Source organism: Fundulus heteroclitus, chromosome 21 (assembly GCF_011125445.2).
Source record: "Fundulus heteroclitus isolate FHET01 chromosome 21, MU-UCD_Fhet_4.1, whole genome shotgun sequence".
Taxonomy (NCBI): Eukaryota; Metazoa; Chordata; class Actinopteri; order Cyprinodontiformes; family Fundulidae; genus Fundulus; species Fundulus heteroclitus.
Window position 1 is genome coordinate 36,937,275 of NC_046381.1, and position 13,471 is coordinate 36,950,745.

Here is a 13,471-nt window from a genome sequence, read left to right on the forward strand (position 1 = left end):
TTTCCCCCCATGTTCTTTTAGTTTTGGTTTTCTTTGAACAAAACCAGCACGCTACCCGGTCAAAAAATGTTAAAATCATACTCTGTGGTGCAGGGGTAGAAAACTCGACTCATGGATGCAGTCCTCAACACGGTTGTCACGGAGTCCCAAGACAGAGACCTTTTCCTTTCTCTGTTAATGCATTTCCTGTCTAGCATCTGTCGAATAAAGGCAACTAGAGCCACAAAATAAATAAATAAAATAATAAAATTGTAATTATGAGCCAAAATACACCATACATTCAGGGGCGGTTCTAGACAGGGGCCAAACGGGGCCTGTACCCCTGTAGAACTGTTCCTGGCCCCTGTACTAAAAACATGATATTAAATTTCTTTGGATGATAAATGCGGACAAATATACAGTGACTGACTGGTCATTTGGATCAGTTGTATTTTTTTCGTTTATGTTTTTACCAAATAATAAAATAAATAAAATAAGAAAAATAAATAATTGAACTTTATTGATCTCACAATGGAGAAATTCACTTCTGCATCTTAACCCATCCCATGGGGGAGCAGTGGGCTGCCACTGTGCGGCGCCTGGGGAGCAATCTGGGGTTAACCCTAACCCTACAACAAAATAATAAAAAAATATATATAACAAAAAAAATAACAATAATTAAAAATTAAGCTGTTTCATGTTAAGCTCCCGCTGTATTGAGAAAAGATCAGGGGTCCGCAACCTGCAGTTCCAGAGCCACAATTGGCTCTTTGGCTTACTTAATAAATTAAATGATGAAATGTTGACCTGTTAAGTTTTTTCCCCACCAATCTTTTGTTCTGTGCCCCTGTGAAAAAACACTGGCCCCACCCAGGCCCCCCCTGCTAAATTTGGTCTAGAACCCCCACTGCATACATTGCACAGGGGTGCATAATGCTTGGATCTAGGCTTTAGGTTCGAAGAGTAAAATCTGATTACACTTTAAACCCGGTTAAAAAGTCACAGGACGTGAACCTTTATTCTTACTTTTTTTTTTGCTGTCCTAAAAATCTAATTTGTCCAATTTTAGGTCATTCAGCTAATTACTTATTATACACTTAGCCAGAGCTGCTAGGAACACACCGGTGGAGGAACAGACAACCAGCCGCTGCCGTAACCACAGCAAAATGGCCTGAAGGGCATTGTAGTGACAGCAGTGCTGCGGGCGCTCTAAAATTAGACTGGGATTCTTTGGCGGGCCTGATTCACTTCCACCCACTGTTCCAGCACAATAAATTTGATTCGTGCAAAAACCCACCAACTTCAGTTCGACTTTAAAAGGTCTGAAACGTGTCCCGCCGTCAAAGAATGCATCTCTGAGCTCTTTGTGGGCGTAGCTGCTCCAGCTGACCCTTTTTTTAGCACGAGTTTCTGAGTGGAGGAATGAAAGTGGTCAGATTGTTGCTCGGAATTAAAAAAAGGCTTAAACGGGCTTTGGCCTGATGACCGGCCTTGGAAATAAAAAAAGGCTGATAACGTTGTGAGAGAGGCTACCGTTTGTTGGACCAAACGCAGGCGCCGTGGCAGTTTCTGACTCAAAATAGCTTTCCCTCCAACAGCTGATTCTATTGGTGGAAAGAAATGAGATGAGAGTCAGAAAATGAAGCCAGATCATCTTTGTCAGTGGACCTCCTTTATGTTTGATGGCAGAAATAAAATAAAAAAACAAGAGTTTGACTGGAAGCCAAGGAATCTGCTTAGCATTCTAGACTGCTAACACGCTAAAAATGACCAGTATTGAAAATAAAGGGGTCATTTGCAGGAGCAAGCATTGACACGTCTCTTCTTACAGTCTGTGTTTAGAGGGGGGTGGGGGGATTCTAGGGGTAAAGGGGGCAGAGGTGTTGTATTTTTATATACCATGTGGTCTGCTGCGTGCCTCACAGCCGAAAAGTGGGACTGGTGTGCTTTTCGTAGACAAAAGAGAGAGAGAGAGACACACCGACAGGACTCCTGTGTGTCAAACAACACCCAAGTTAGACCAGCCGCGTTGACTTATATGGATCCAAAGGCGGATAACTCCTCCAAAAGCTTCACAGCAGAAATCAACTTAGAGAAGCTCCAAAAGATAGCCGCAGAGCTGATTCTCCCTGGCAGGTTCATCCTCAGACCTCTGAATGCTGCTCTGGAGTTTGTTACCGGCCTCCTGGCCTGGGTCTTAGGATGCAGCCTGGTCCGAAGGCATTTTCACCTCATGCTGTCCGGGCTGGTCCTCTTTGGGCCTGTGCTGAGTTTCTGGGTTTCCAAGTACAGCATCTTCGCTAACGGCAACCACTACCTGTACAGGTGAGTGCTTTGAACAACAACGGGATTAGCTTTTAGGTTCCACAGCGAGTACTTTACGTATGGAGACCGCCGTGTACCAACTATAAAGTCATAATCAATAAATTAGATTACACATTGTGATGATGCTTACTGTAAGAGAAAAGATACCTTTTGAAAATAGCACACTATTAAACATACTTTTCATTGAGCCCATTTCATTTCCTGTATTAAAGGTTCTATATATCATGCTTCCTAAGTCAGCTAGAGGCTACCTGAAAGAAAGATGCCTTCCCCCACGTGGAGTGGTCCAAGAGTCACATGGTATCAAAAAATAACAATTGCTTGCAGATCAGGTGCTAAAAGAGCCACTTTGTCACAACTTGAGGCAGAAATTCCCTCTAGTTTGCAATCCTGCACAAGAGCTTTTCACGAGGATTACTCCGACATGCGTGAATCTAGCAAAATACCACTTTGGCCATGATTTAGTTGAAGTAGTAGCATTATAACGTAGTTAAAAGCTCAGAAAGTTAAAATGTTTTGTTTTTTTTGGTCTAGTGTTCTAATCCAAAATGCCGTGTTTTCATTAGCTGTAAGCGGAAAAATCATCCTGGTAAGCAGAAATAAAGGCTTGAAAAGGTCAGTCTGTGTAATCGATCAATGTGTATCTTGTTGAATTGAGTTCCTGAAATGAAATAAAGGGACTTTTCCATAACATTCCAATGAACTGTAAATTAGTTCAGTGGTTGACAGGAAAGCTAAATCTTCCAACATATTTTTTTTCTCACAGATTTGGCGTGCACATTTTTCACAATGCGAGTTCGCGTATGGAAATAGACGCTGTATTCCCCTGATTCTGAGCTTCTGGTCAGTGTTAACAAACAGCTCCGTTTATTTCCTCATCAGACTAATACACGTCCTCCAGATGGTACCACTGTCCACGTGGGCAGCTGTAAATTTCAGTCCGGCTCAAAGGCTTGGATTTGGGTTCAGGTGGTTCTTCCTTGCTATGTTGATTGGCCTGGGTGAGTTTAATAGTTTGCTCCTCAACACCCAAAACCATTTCCTTGAATCTGAGGGTTTGGATCAGAAGGTTGGGAACGGAGTTCCAGCTGCACAATGATCCCAAACACATCAGTCATCATACGTACTGTATATATTTGAGCCTAATTTCGAACAAGCGAGGACTACAGAAAATCTCTGAACCATTAATACCGGAGTGACCAAATATTGTTTTTAAAAATCCTTGCTCTGTTGCTACAGGCCTTGCTGTCATCAATACTCATGATTTTCAGAAAATACTTCCCACCGCTTACACAACGGCCTCCTTATGCTCTTATTCATGTATTTATTTCATCGAATAACAAGAGCAGGTATCAGTATTGAGGAAAGGTTTCCTTGAGATGCCTCTGACTGAGTGAAGTTAAAACTGCATCTAGACGGAGTAAGACGGCTTGTTCTGCAGAGCAGCCTTTTATAATCATGCAGTCAAAATAGAAACGGCATCATCAACCATTAGTGCTTCTTCCAGATCAGATGGTATCGAGTACGGCCTCTGCTCCTCACAGACCCACTCAGCTGTTTAATAACCTTATTCTCGCTCCAGATCAATATTTTTAGATTTAATCAAGACATTTTTGCAGTTGTCTGCCTTTTTGTTTGTTGCATCCATTTATATTTTTATGCTTCAGACGTCAGTCCATGTTTACCTAACAGAAAGCTTCTGCCCCCCCTCCTCACAGGAAGTTCCTCAGGTCTACTTGGGGCTGGACCTGCCTCCTCGCGGGCTCCTTCGTCGTCGTCCTCTCCTTCTCGGCCCGCCGCTCCGTCCCCCTTACCCTGCGCCACCTCTCTCGGGTCGGCCTCGCGGGCCTGCTGTGGTGGGGCTGCCGGCGCCTTCTGACCCTGCTGGAGGACGCGGCGGGCGCCTGCTACGAACCCCTGGCCCCCGCCGGGGACGCCCAGAGCTCGGCCGCCCCGGCGCAGCCTCTGCTGCTCCTGCACCAGGACCAGACCAAGGCGTCCTGCCTCAGAGCCAACATGATGTGGAGGGGCTATGAAGTCTCGCAGGAAACCCTCATCCTCTGCCTGTGCTGCCTGCTGCTGGTGGAGGAGCTGTCCGTCTTCGGCCGTCACCTGGCGCAGGAGAGGCGTTCTCATAGGTCCCCCGGCGCCCCGCTGAGGGCCCTGTTCCTCCTGTGCGTGGTTCTGCTCTTCCTGTGGATGGCCCTGCTCCTGTGCCTGCTGGCGTACTTCCCTGCATGGCCCGCTCAGCAGCTGGGAGGAGCTCTGGGCTACCTGGGCTGGAGGGGCCTGTATCAGGGATGGTACCGGCTAACGCCCGCTCAGGGCTCCCCTGGTTTGCCGGGAGAGGGCCTTTTCACCGGGACAGACTCTGCTAAACACAGCCACTAGCTTAACCTTTGTTTTGAAGTAAGTAGCAGGAGACTCGTAAGAATCCAGTTGCTTTATTTTTGCAATCTGAGACAAAATGCATGCAGCACTGCGAGAGAAAAGGAGATCATTTCTGTCAGGACAGCGGTTTGGGAACTTAATCAGTGTTACACAACAGTAGCAGTAATTTGCTTTAAAAAAAAACAAAAACGACAAAAGAGCCTGTCGGCGGTCTCAGTAGATGAGAGCTTTCCCGTCTCCTCTGGGCTTTTTAATCTTGTCATAGTTCTTGTTAATGATGTCAAACAGCACCGCCTGGAGAGACAGGGAGAGAGAAGACGGCAGGATGAAACCGTCACGAGGACGACGTGAGCCACAGGGAGCTCTGGTCAAGTCCGACAGTCCCTTTCATCACACGCCTCCCCGCCACCGGCATCACACACAGGAGGACAATGACCGAAGGGACGAGAGGCGCGGCTTAATGGACAGGATGTGGAGCAGTAATCAGTTTAACACAAGCTAAGCAATTAGTTTAATTGCCTTCCTATTAACTATGAATGGATCCCACTCATTCATCGTCCTGCTGCTCGGACGCAGGCGGAACCGCTTCACTAAACATGTGGTTTATAAACCTGCAGATGGGGCGTCCTGCTTAAAACATGAGATTTAAAACATCCACTCAGCTTTTTTCTTAAAAAACAAAAAAAAAAAAAAACAACGGGAGGAAGGTTGTCTTACGTATGTGTTGCGGATGTCCAGGACCACCAGACGCAGCTCGTTGTACTGGTACAGGTCCAGTTCGTGAACCAGCTGTCTGTAGTCTCCCTGCGGCAGAAAGGAGGAGCGAGTTTACCGTCTACACACGACACACGGCGCAGCCACCAGCTTCCTGGGCTGCTATGACCGCAGTTTCTATTTAAAAGAAATATCTGAAAAGTGTGGCATGCATTTATATTCAGTGTTGTAGAGGTCTAAACTTTGAAGAACCCTCCACCCTGCTCACGTCTCCTGCAGTAGCAGCCTCCGCAGAGCATGATGGCGCTACCGACACGTTTCGGGGTGGAATATTTATTTCTTTTATCATTTTTTTTTAACACATTGCTTTTTGCGTCTGACCAGAGAGCCCTCTTCCTCACGTTTGCCGCATCTCCTACGTGGCTTTTGTCAAACTGCAAACATATTAATCACAATTCAGATAAAGGTGACGGCTACTGACCACGTGGGGTTGTTTGGAGGCCTTGGCCACAGCGTCGCCTCTCTCGCTGTAATACCTGCCGCAGCAAAGGAGAAAAGAGTCACTCACAAACCTCACCGGCGTTAACGCGGCATCGTTTCTCTGCAGAACCAAGCAGCAAAGTGGTTTTAAAAGTTGCTCTGGTTAAAATCTGTTCCGTCTTTGCATCCACGCTGATTGTGTAACAAAGAATAAACCTTCACTTGAAAACAAAAGTCTCCAATCTTTGTTTTTTTTTTGACTGTGACAGATCCGTTTGTCCACTAAAGACTAACAGCAGGTTCCCACAGACGCCTCGTTGTTTTATCACCAGCTGCTCCAAGTTGCTGTTTTAGCTGCAGTGTTTCATGTCGAGGGTAATGAGCACCAAGCAAGGGGCGGTTACCGTTAGAACAAGTTAAAGGTTCAAAACCACTGACATGATCCATCAGACCGTTCCTGCGCTTTAAACACCTTTTAATGAGAAACCAAAAAAAAAAAAACTGTTGGAGTGACGACCACTGGCGCCCCTCCCCCACCTGCTGCTGTGCATCTGCATTAACCAAAGCCATAAAAGCAGAATGCTCTAATATTCGGCACAGTAAGCAGCTGAAAACTAGCATTAATAGTGAACGGATCAGGCGCTTAGTTTAGTACAGCTCTATAGTGATACTGTAGTTACACCAGCTGGTATATTTACTATAGCTTTAGTGGTAGAATGTCAGGTATTATGCTATCATTTCGTGTTGCAAAAGAGTATCTATCAAAATAAAAATAGATTGAATTTAATGAAATACCTATAAGAATAAATGCCTTATTTTAACAGCAGGGGTAATTTTTGCTTCTCTGCACGTCTTTGCTTTAAATATTTGGGCAAAGACCACAAAACTGTGGCAGTAATATTTCATGCAGACCCATACCAGGAATGCTGCTCCACAGACAGGAGCCGAGAGCTGTTGTTGGAGCAAAATGCGTGTTTTTTGCAATTCCATACAGAACCGAAGAGCAGGAATGAAAACAATCTGAGACAAAAAAATGGATAAACCGGCTACTTTTCATCAGCCGCCAAACCTCCCGCTACACATCAGCCGGCGCTTACTTTGAAATCTGAGTCTGGAATGCTTCGATCTTGGTGCGCGTGTTGGTCAGCAGCTCAAACACCTTCTCCTGTTAGACCAGAGCCAAAGTTTGACAAATTCAGCAGCAGATCATTTGAACCCGCTTTACTCCAGGCCAAAACGTAGTTACCAACCTGTACAGCCACTCCAAAGTTGTTACCATCTTCGATCCTAGGAATCTGCAGCTGCACCCACATGGACACCTGACAGCAAAACGTTGAGCAACGTGTTAATTGGGCCGACAGAACACATTAATAAACTAAAATAATAATAATAAAAAAAAAAGAGCAGACTGACTGTGTTGAGCTTCTCCTTCAGAGTCTGGATCTCAGGTTTGACCTCGTTCAAAAGACTCTCCACTCTCTCGTTGCTGCAGATGGGACCACAAGGAGGCCCTGGGGAGCAGCATCACACAGGGGCAGGATTAAAGCCACTCTTGACGTTTATTTTTCACTTCTCATAGCTTTTTGATCATAATCAGCAGCTTGCAGTGCCTTGGAAAAAGTACCCATCCCCCCCACCGCTAATGCCTTTCCAGTGCAACCAAATGAAGTGAGGAGTCCTGAGGCCTGTTCTTCATTTATAGATAAAGATTTTTTTGTTAAAATTCCCAGTTTGCACGCGTCCTTTACTTCCAGTGTCTAAGGAATGACACCGATATTTGGATCTTTTGACATAAGTGCCTTTTTAAAATAAAGTATAATAATTAAAGGCTACCATTTTGTAGAATATTCTTGTATTTCACTTTTTCCCCCCCATGTTCTAGTGGCTCCCGTGGAGGCTCTGATATAAAAGAACAAAGTCCGTCCGTCCGTCTTCTTCCGCTTATCAGGGGTCGGGTTGGGGGGGTAGCAGCTTCAGTAGGGAGGCCCAGACGTCCCTCTCCCCAGCCACTTGGGCCAGCTCCTCAGGAGGAATCCCAAGGCGTTCCCAGGCCAGCCGGGAGACATAGTCCCTCCAGCGTGTCCTGGGTCTTCCCCTGGGTCTCCTCCTGGTGGGACGTGCCCGGAACACCTCACCAGGGAGGCGTCCAGGAGGCATCCTGACCAGATGCCCGAGCCACCTCAACTGGCTCCTCTCGACGTGGAGGAGCAGCGGCTCTACTCTGAGTCCTCCCCGGATGACTGAGCTCCTCACCCTATCTCTAAGGGAGAGCCCAGACACACTACGGAGAAAACTCATTTCAGCCGCTTGTATCTAGGATCTCGTTCTTTCGGTCACGACCCAAAGCTCGTGACCATAGATGAGGGTAGGAACGTAGATCGACCGGTAAATCGAGAGCTTCGCCTTTTGGCTCAGCTCTCTCTTCACCACAACGGATCGGTACAGCGCCCGCTTCACAGCAGACGCTGCACCAATCCGCCTGTCGATCTCCCGCTCCATCTTCCCCTCATTCGTGAACAAGTCCCCAAGATACTTAAACTCCTCCACTAGGGGCAGGACATCCTCCCCAACCCGGAGAAGGCACTCTACCCTTTTCCGGTTCAAGACCATGGTCTCGGATTTGGAGGCACTGATTTTCATCCCGGCCGCTTCGCACTCGGCTGCGAACCGCTCCAGTGAGAGCTGTAGATCACGTCCTGATGAAGCCAATAGGACCACGTCATCCGCGAATAGCAGAGACGCGATCCTAAGGCCACCAAAACGGATCCCCTCAACACCTTGGCTGCGCCTAGAAATTCTGTCCATAAAAGTTATGAACAGAATCTGTGACAAAGGGCAGCCTTGGCGGAGTCCAACTCTCACCGGAAACGAGTCCGACTTACTGCCGGCAATGCGGACCAGACTCTGACACCGCCGTACAGAGACCTGACAGCCCTTATTAAAGGGTCCGGTACTCCATACTCCCGGAGTACCCCCCACAGGATCCCCCGGGGGACACGGTCGAATGCCTTCTCCAGATCCACAAAACACATGTAGACTGGTTGGGCAAACTCCCATGCCCCCTCAAGAATCCTGCTGAGGGTATAGAGCTGGTCCAGTGTTCCACGGCCAGGACGAAAACCACACTGCTCTTCCTGAATCCGAGATTCGACTATCCGACGGACCCTCCTTTCCAGAACCCCTGAATAGACCTTACCAGGGAGGCTTAAGAGTGTGATTCCTCTGTAGTTGGAACACACCCTCCGGGTGTGTTCCAACTACAGAGGAAAGAACAAAGTAAATATCAAATTATTAAAAAGAAAAAATTAATACTGTAGAAAGTGATAGAAACATCTACCATGGACAGTATTTACGCATTAATTTGTCTGCTGTTTTTTGCCAGCCCTCTCTCCTGGCTTTAACAGATTTTTAGGTGTTTTAATTAATGACTCAAATTCGGCATAACCTTCCATTAAAAGCTCTTGTTCTGCTTGGGAGAAAAACTGTGGGCATTCTTTGCTGAGCAGCCAATAGCAGCACTGCTGATCAATGTTTCTACTATCGATACATTTCCCATTTTAAACAAACGCATAAAACGCGCAGTTATCTCAGATAACTCAATCCAGTGATACTAATCGTAAACAACAGGTGTGTTCGAAGAACCCAATTAGCCGGATCATGATTAGCCGGATGAAGTCATCTTGGATGTGTCATTTGATCTTGGATGTTTTAAGCAACGCACGAAGAACGGACCCCTGATGTGTGTGATGATAATAATAATAATAATAAAAAATAAAAAAAAATAATAATAATAATACTTGGCCATCCCCCTAAATTCACGTGGAAAGCAACAATCAATCATGCCCCTGAACACATCATAAAGATTGTAAGACATGGCGGTGGCAGCGTCATGCTGAGGGAACGCTTTTCCTCACCACGGATGAAGAAACTGTTAGGAGTTCAATGCGGCCAAACAAACGGTTTGTCAGCAGCTGAGCTTGAGACACTCTTCAAAGAAAGGTGGTAGAAATGTTATAGGCATGAATATATCGGTTAGCGGCACTTTTCAGGTTTGCATCTGCAGAAAGTTTTGAGAACCACGCCTCCCTTTTTCCTCTCTCTCCCTGATTGTGCGCGGCGTTGCGATGGCCGACGGCGTGACGCCCCCCCACGGAACACGGTCACCTCCGTATTTGCCACGTGAGAAAATCTAAAAACAGGTTGGTGGGTTACGGATACTTTTCCAAGGCGCTGGGAAACGACGTCGGGAAAGCAGCTTCTCTTTGTTCTCTGGTGCTCCCGTTTACCTGAATCCTCCTCCTCTTTATCGCCGTCTTTGTCCTTCTTCCCTTCCTTCCCCTCCTTCGCCTCCTTCTGCAGCACAAGAACAAAAAGCCTCTAGTCGCACGGTTCTCCAGGACACAATATTCCTGTTCATTTTCATACAATTTTGAAAATAAATATATCAAAAGTATTCCTGGCTAAGAGTATGTTATATTTACTTCTTTTTTTTTTTTTTGTATTTGGACTGTTTAAATATTGTGAGAGCTTCTGCCAAGACTTAGATAATAAAAAAGACATTTTTCATTCTTTCTTATTCTGCATCATCTGGAATAAAAGGCCCACACAATCCTGGAGAGATTTCACACTGATTAGTTACCATGGCAGTCAAGGACTCCTTTTTTTAGTGCCTCGCTTAAATCCAAAAATAAAAACATGAGCTGAAGAGCTGAATAAAGGAGCTGCATTGTAAAGAAATGTGAAGGTTCGAGACATTTGATAAAGAAAGCCGAGCATTTAAGCCATTTTATCCAGATTATTTCAACAGTTTGGAGCATATTTTGACAGATCCCTAATCTGGTGCACACCCTCCTGCGTGGCGGGACTGACCTCCTCCTTCTTCTTGCGTTTGGCCTCCTCTTTGGCAGGATCCGGTATGGGGATGTCCAGCGGGGCCTTCAGGGACGCCAGGTCGTCGCAGCTGAAAGATGTCTGCCGCACCAAACAGAAACCAGTGGTGATTTTTTCACAAAACGGGCCATAACAGATTTTGGTTTCACTTTAAAGAGCTTGTGACAAGCAAAGAAAAAAAACAATGTGGGGTTTATTTGCTGGAGACGCCTGGAGGTCTTCTTCATACCTTCAGGAGCATCTGCAGCTGTTCAATCTTCTCAGGGAAAAACTTAGACAGCAGCTGCTCTGCCTGTGGAGACAACGTCACATCAGTACAAAAACGCCTAAAAAAAAAATCACTGAGAAAGTCCAACTTTGTTGTGACGCCACAAAGAAGACATCACCTCCTTGGAGAGCTTTTGGCAGAAGTCATCCACCTGCAACAGAAACGAGACGTTTGAGCGTCAACAGTGGCGATCCGCCCGGATCACGTTTCCCAACGCACCGCCACAGGCCGCCGTGAAGCTAACCTGAGCCGTCACCTCACCTGACCCCGACCCCAATGTCCGCCCGCTGATCCCGGCCTCACACCCCACCCGCCAGCAGCTCACCTGTTGGCGTCGCCCGCACGCCGTCCAGGTGTTTTAAAGGGCCAGCGGGCTTCAATTGGCCCTGTTTGACATGTTATGCTAGCTGAGGGGCTCACCTGTTTCTTCGACTCGAGCTGAATACCCGGAGAAGACATGTCCGCTCTTTAGACGACAACTTTTTTTAATTATTATTATTAACAGGCGTCTGGAAAGATTTGAGCTTCGGCAGAAGCGGCTGAGAAAAGGGGGAAATACGCGTTTTTCACCGTGTAACTCGACGCCTTGCAGAACACGGAAAGCGCTCGGAGTTACTCAGCATAAAAAGCGAAAACGAAAGTAGAGCGCATTTTGGGACAGCAACGTACTTTCCTCGCTTCGCTGCGGGCTGTCGCGGTGCATTGTGGGGATTGTGGTTTGGAGCGATGCCTCCGCCACTCCACCCAGAACGAGCGACCCTGATGGGAAAATGTTCAAAAGTAAATGCAGAAAAACGAGAAATGTTTATCATGAACAGACAATATAAGTAGAAACGAGGAGGCGTGGCTTTGTATATGTATACGAATATGGACTGCGATATAATAGAAGATACCGGCAGTCAGGCCCGTATTAAGACAATGTACTATTTACTAACTTACACAATTACATGTAGGCATATGAGCAGTGAGCAATATTCAAATATCTCATTTTAAAATGTTGAAATAAAAAAAATCTTGATTTATTTATCATTTAGTATTATTGTGACATCAGTGTTTACCAAACGAATAATGCATGGTCTTTCAACAATTTCAAGTAGATAATATAACAATTTATGAAAAATATATTTTTAAAGCATTTGCCTGTGGTGATGTGAAGTTTAATTTGATTAAGGAGAATAATATATTTATTTACTGAAGAACCTAAAGTGAAAAATCAATAAATGGTCTAAAAAGTGATTTATTTATTGTGGATAGATTTAATAGACTTTTTTAGTAAATGACCTTGACTAGTGAGTAAAATTGAAAATGGTGATGAATAAATGTGTGGTTTAATTGAGAATAATCAAAATTCCATGTTTCTTATTTCTAGAGATGAGAATGAGGTTTGGAAACCATAATGAAATGTAACAACAAACATCACAGGATATACATATTAATTCCCATCCAATAAGAAAATGGCTGAAGTAATCCCATTATTCCTGTGTCTCTCTTATCCCGGTCTTATCCCAGTTTTCAAAAATATTAGAAATAGTATTCAGTCCAAGACTATTCCAATTTATTAACAAAAGTAACTTGCTTTCCAGCAGTCAATATTGTTTTAGACAAGACCGATCTACACAAGCACCTATTGAATTTATAGAAGAGGTTACTGATTGTATTGAACAGAATAAATATATTATTGGATATTTCATTGATTTGCAAAAGGCTTTTGATACTATTTATCGCCACATTTTAATAAAGAAATTAAAAATGTACTGTATTAGAGGAATTCCAAAGCTGGTTTGAGAGCGACTTGCACGGCAGACGACAGTTTGTACAAATTGAACAATCTAAATCTACAGTACATACAGAAATATCCCATGTGGGGTTCCTCAAGGTTCAATCCCTAATGCCTTTTGAAAAATTTCTAAAATCATCATACTTCTTTCAGGTGATTACTAATATTTTATGTTCAGGTGATGATTTAGAGAAACTTTTGTATGAAATAACTCAAATTTACTAGATAGGGAACAAGTTTAATATAAATAAATTATCATTGAACTTGGAAAAATAACTAAACTTGTGATGTTTGGAAACTGAAAAACTAATATGATTGTTCAAATAAACATTATTAATATATTTATTAAAAGAGTAAAATAAATTGTGTTTTTGGGTGTAGTTATTGATGAGAAGCCATTCTGGAAACGGTATGTTAGTTATTTACATTCAAAAGGGTCCAAGTGTGTCTATGTGATGAAACAATGTAGTTTTGTTCTTAATCAAAGTGCATTATTCTTTCTGTATCACTCCTTCATAATGTCCTTTTTAAGTTATTGTTTAGAAGTTTTAGGAAATTGTTACAAGACAAATTTGTTACCTTTAATCACTCTCCAAAAACGAGGCATCAGAATAGCATGAAGTTAAATACTACAATGATCACTATAA

The 13,471-nt window shown here is 44.5% G+C and overlaps 2 protein-coding genes across 2 annotated transcripts; one reads left to right on the forward strand and one right to left on the reverse strand.

Annotated features, from left to right (window-relative positions):
• The first annotated feature begins 1,936 nt into the window (after positions 1–1,936).
• On the forward strand, positions 1,937–4,878 carry LOC118556838 (fat storage-inducing transmembrane protein 1-like). The gene is made up of 2 exons (XM_036125256.1): positions 1,937–2,304; positions 4,023–4,878. The coding sequence occupies exons 1-2, from the start codon at positions 2,018–2,020 to the stop codon at positions 4,693–4,695; spliced, it is 960 nt and encodes a 319-aa protein (XP_035981149.1). The 5' UTR covers positions 1,937–2,017; the 3' UTR covers positions 4,696–4,878.
• On the reverse strand, positions 4,733–11,761 carry LOC105918318 (proteasome activator complex subunit 1). The gene is made up of 11 exons (XM_012853377.3): positions 11,468–11,761; positions 11,166–11,198; positions 11,009–11,071; positions 10,759–10,860; positions 10,176–10,242; positions 7,303–7,400; positions 7,140–7,208; positions 6,987–7,054; positions 5,891–5,945; positions 5,413–5,499; positions 4,733–4,989 (listed from the first exon to the last, which is right to left on the reverse strand). Exons 1-11 carry the CDS (start codon positions 11,504–11,506, stop codon positions 4,909–4,911), a joined length of 762 nt encoding a protein of 253 aa, XP_012708831.1. The 5' UTR covers positions 11,507–11,761; the 3' UTR covers positions 4,733–4,908.
• Positions 11,762–13,471: the final 1,710 nt, after the last annotated feature.

What these genes read in the sequence shown, in the direction of transcription:
- LOC118556838 (XM_036125256.1), top strand. Translation starts at nt 2,018, where the DNA reads ATGGATCCAAAGGCGGATAACTCCTCCAAAAGCTTCACAGCAGAAATC. An exon ending in GGCAACCACTACCTGTACAG is followed by an intron (nt 2,305 to 4,022) that starts GTGAGTGCTTTG and finishes CCCTCCTCACAG; the next exon opens with GAAGTTCCTCAGGTCTACTT.
- LOC105918318 (XM_012853377.3), bottom strand. Translation starts at nt 11,506, where the DNA reads ATGTCTTCTCCGGGTATTCAGCTCGAGTCGAAGAAACAG. An exon ending in CCTCCAAACAACCCCACGTG is followed by an intron (nt 5,500 to 5,890) that starts GTCAGTAGCCGT and finishes TTTCTGCCGCAG; the next exon opens with GGAGACTACAGACAGCTGGT. An exon ending in TGGACATCCGCAACACATAC is followed by an intron (nt 4,990 to 5,412) that starts GTAAGACAACCT and finishes CTGTCTCTCCAG; the next exon opens with GCGGTGCTGTTTGACATCAT.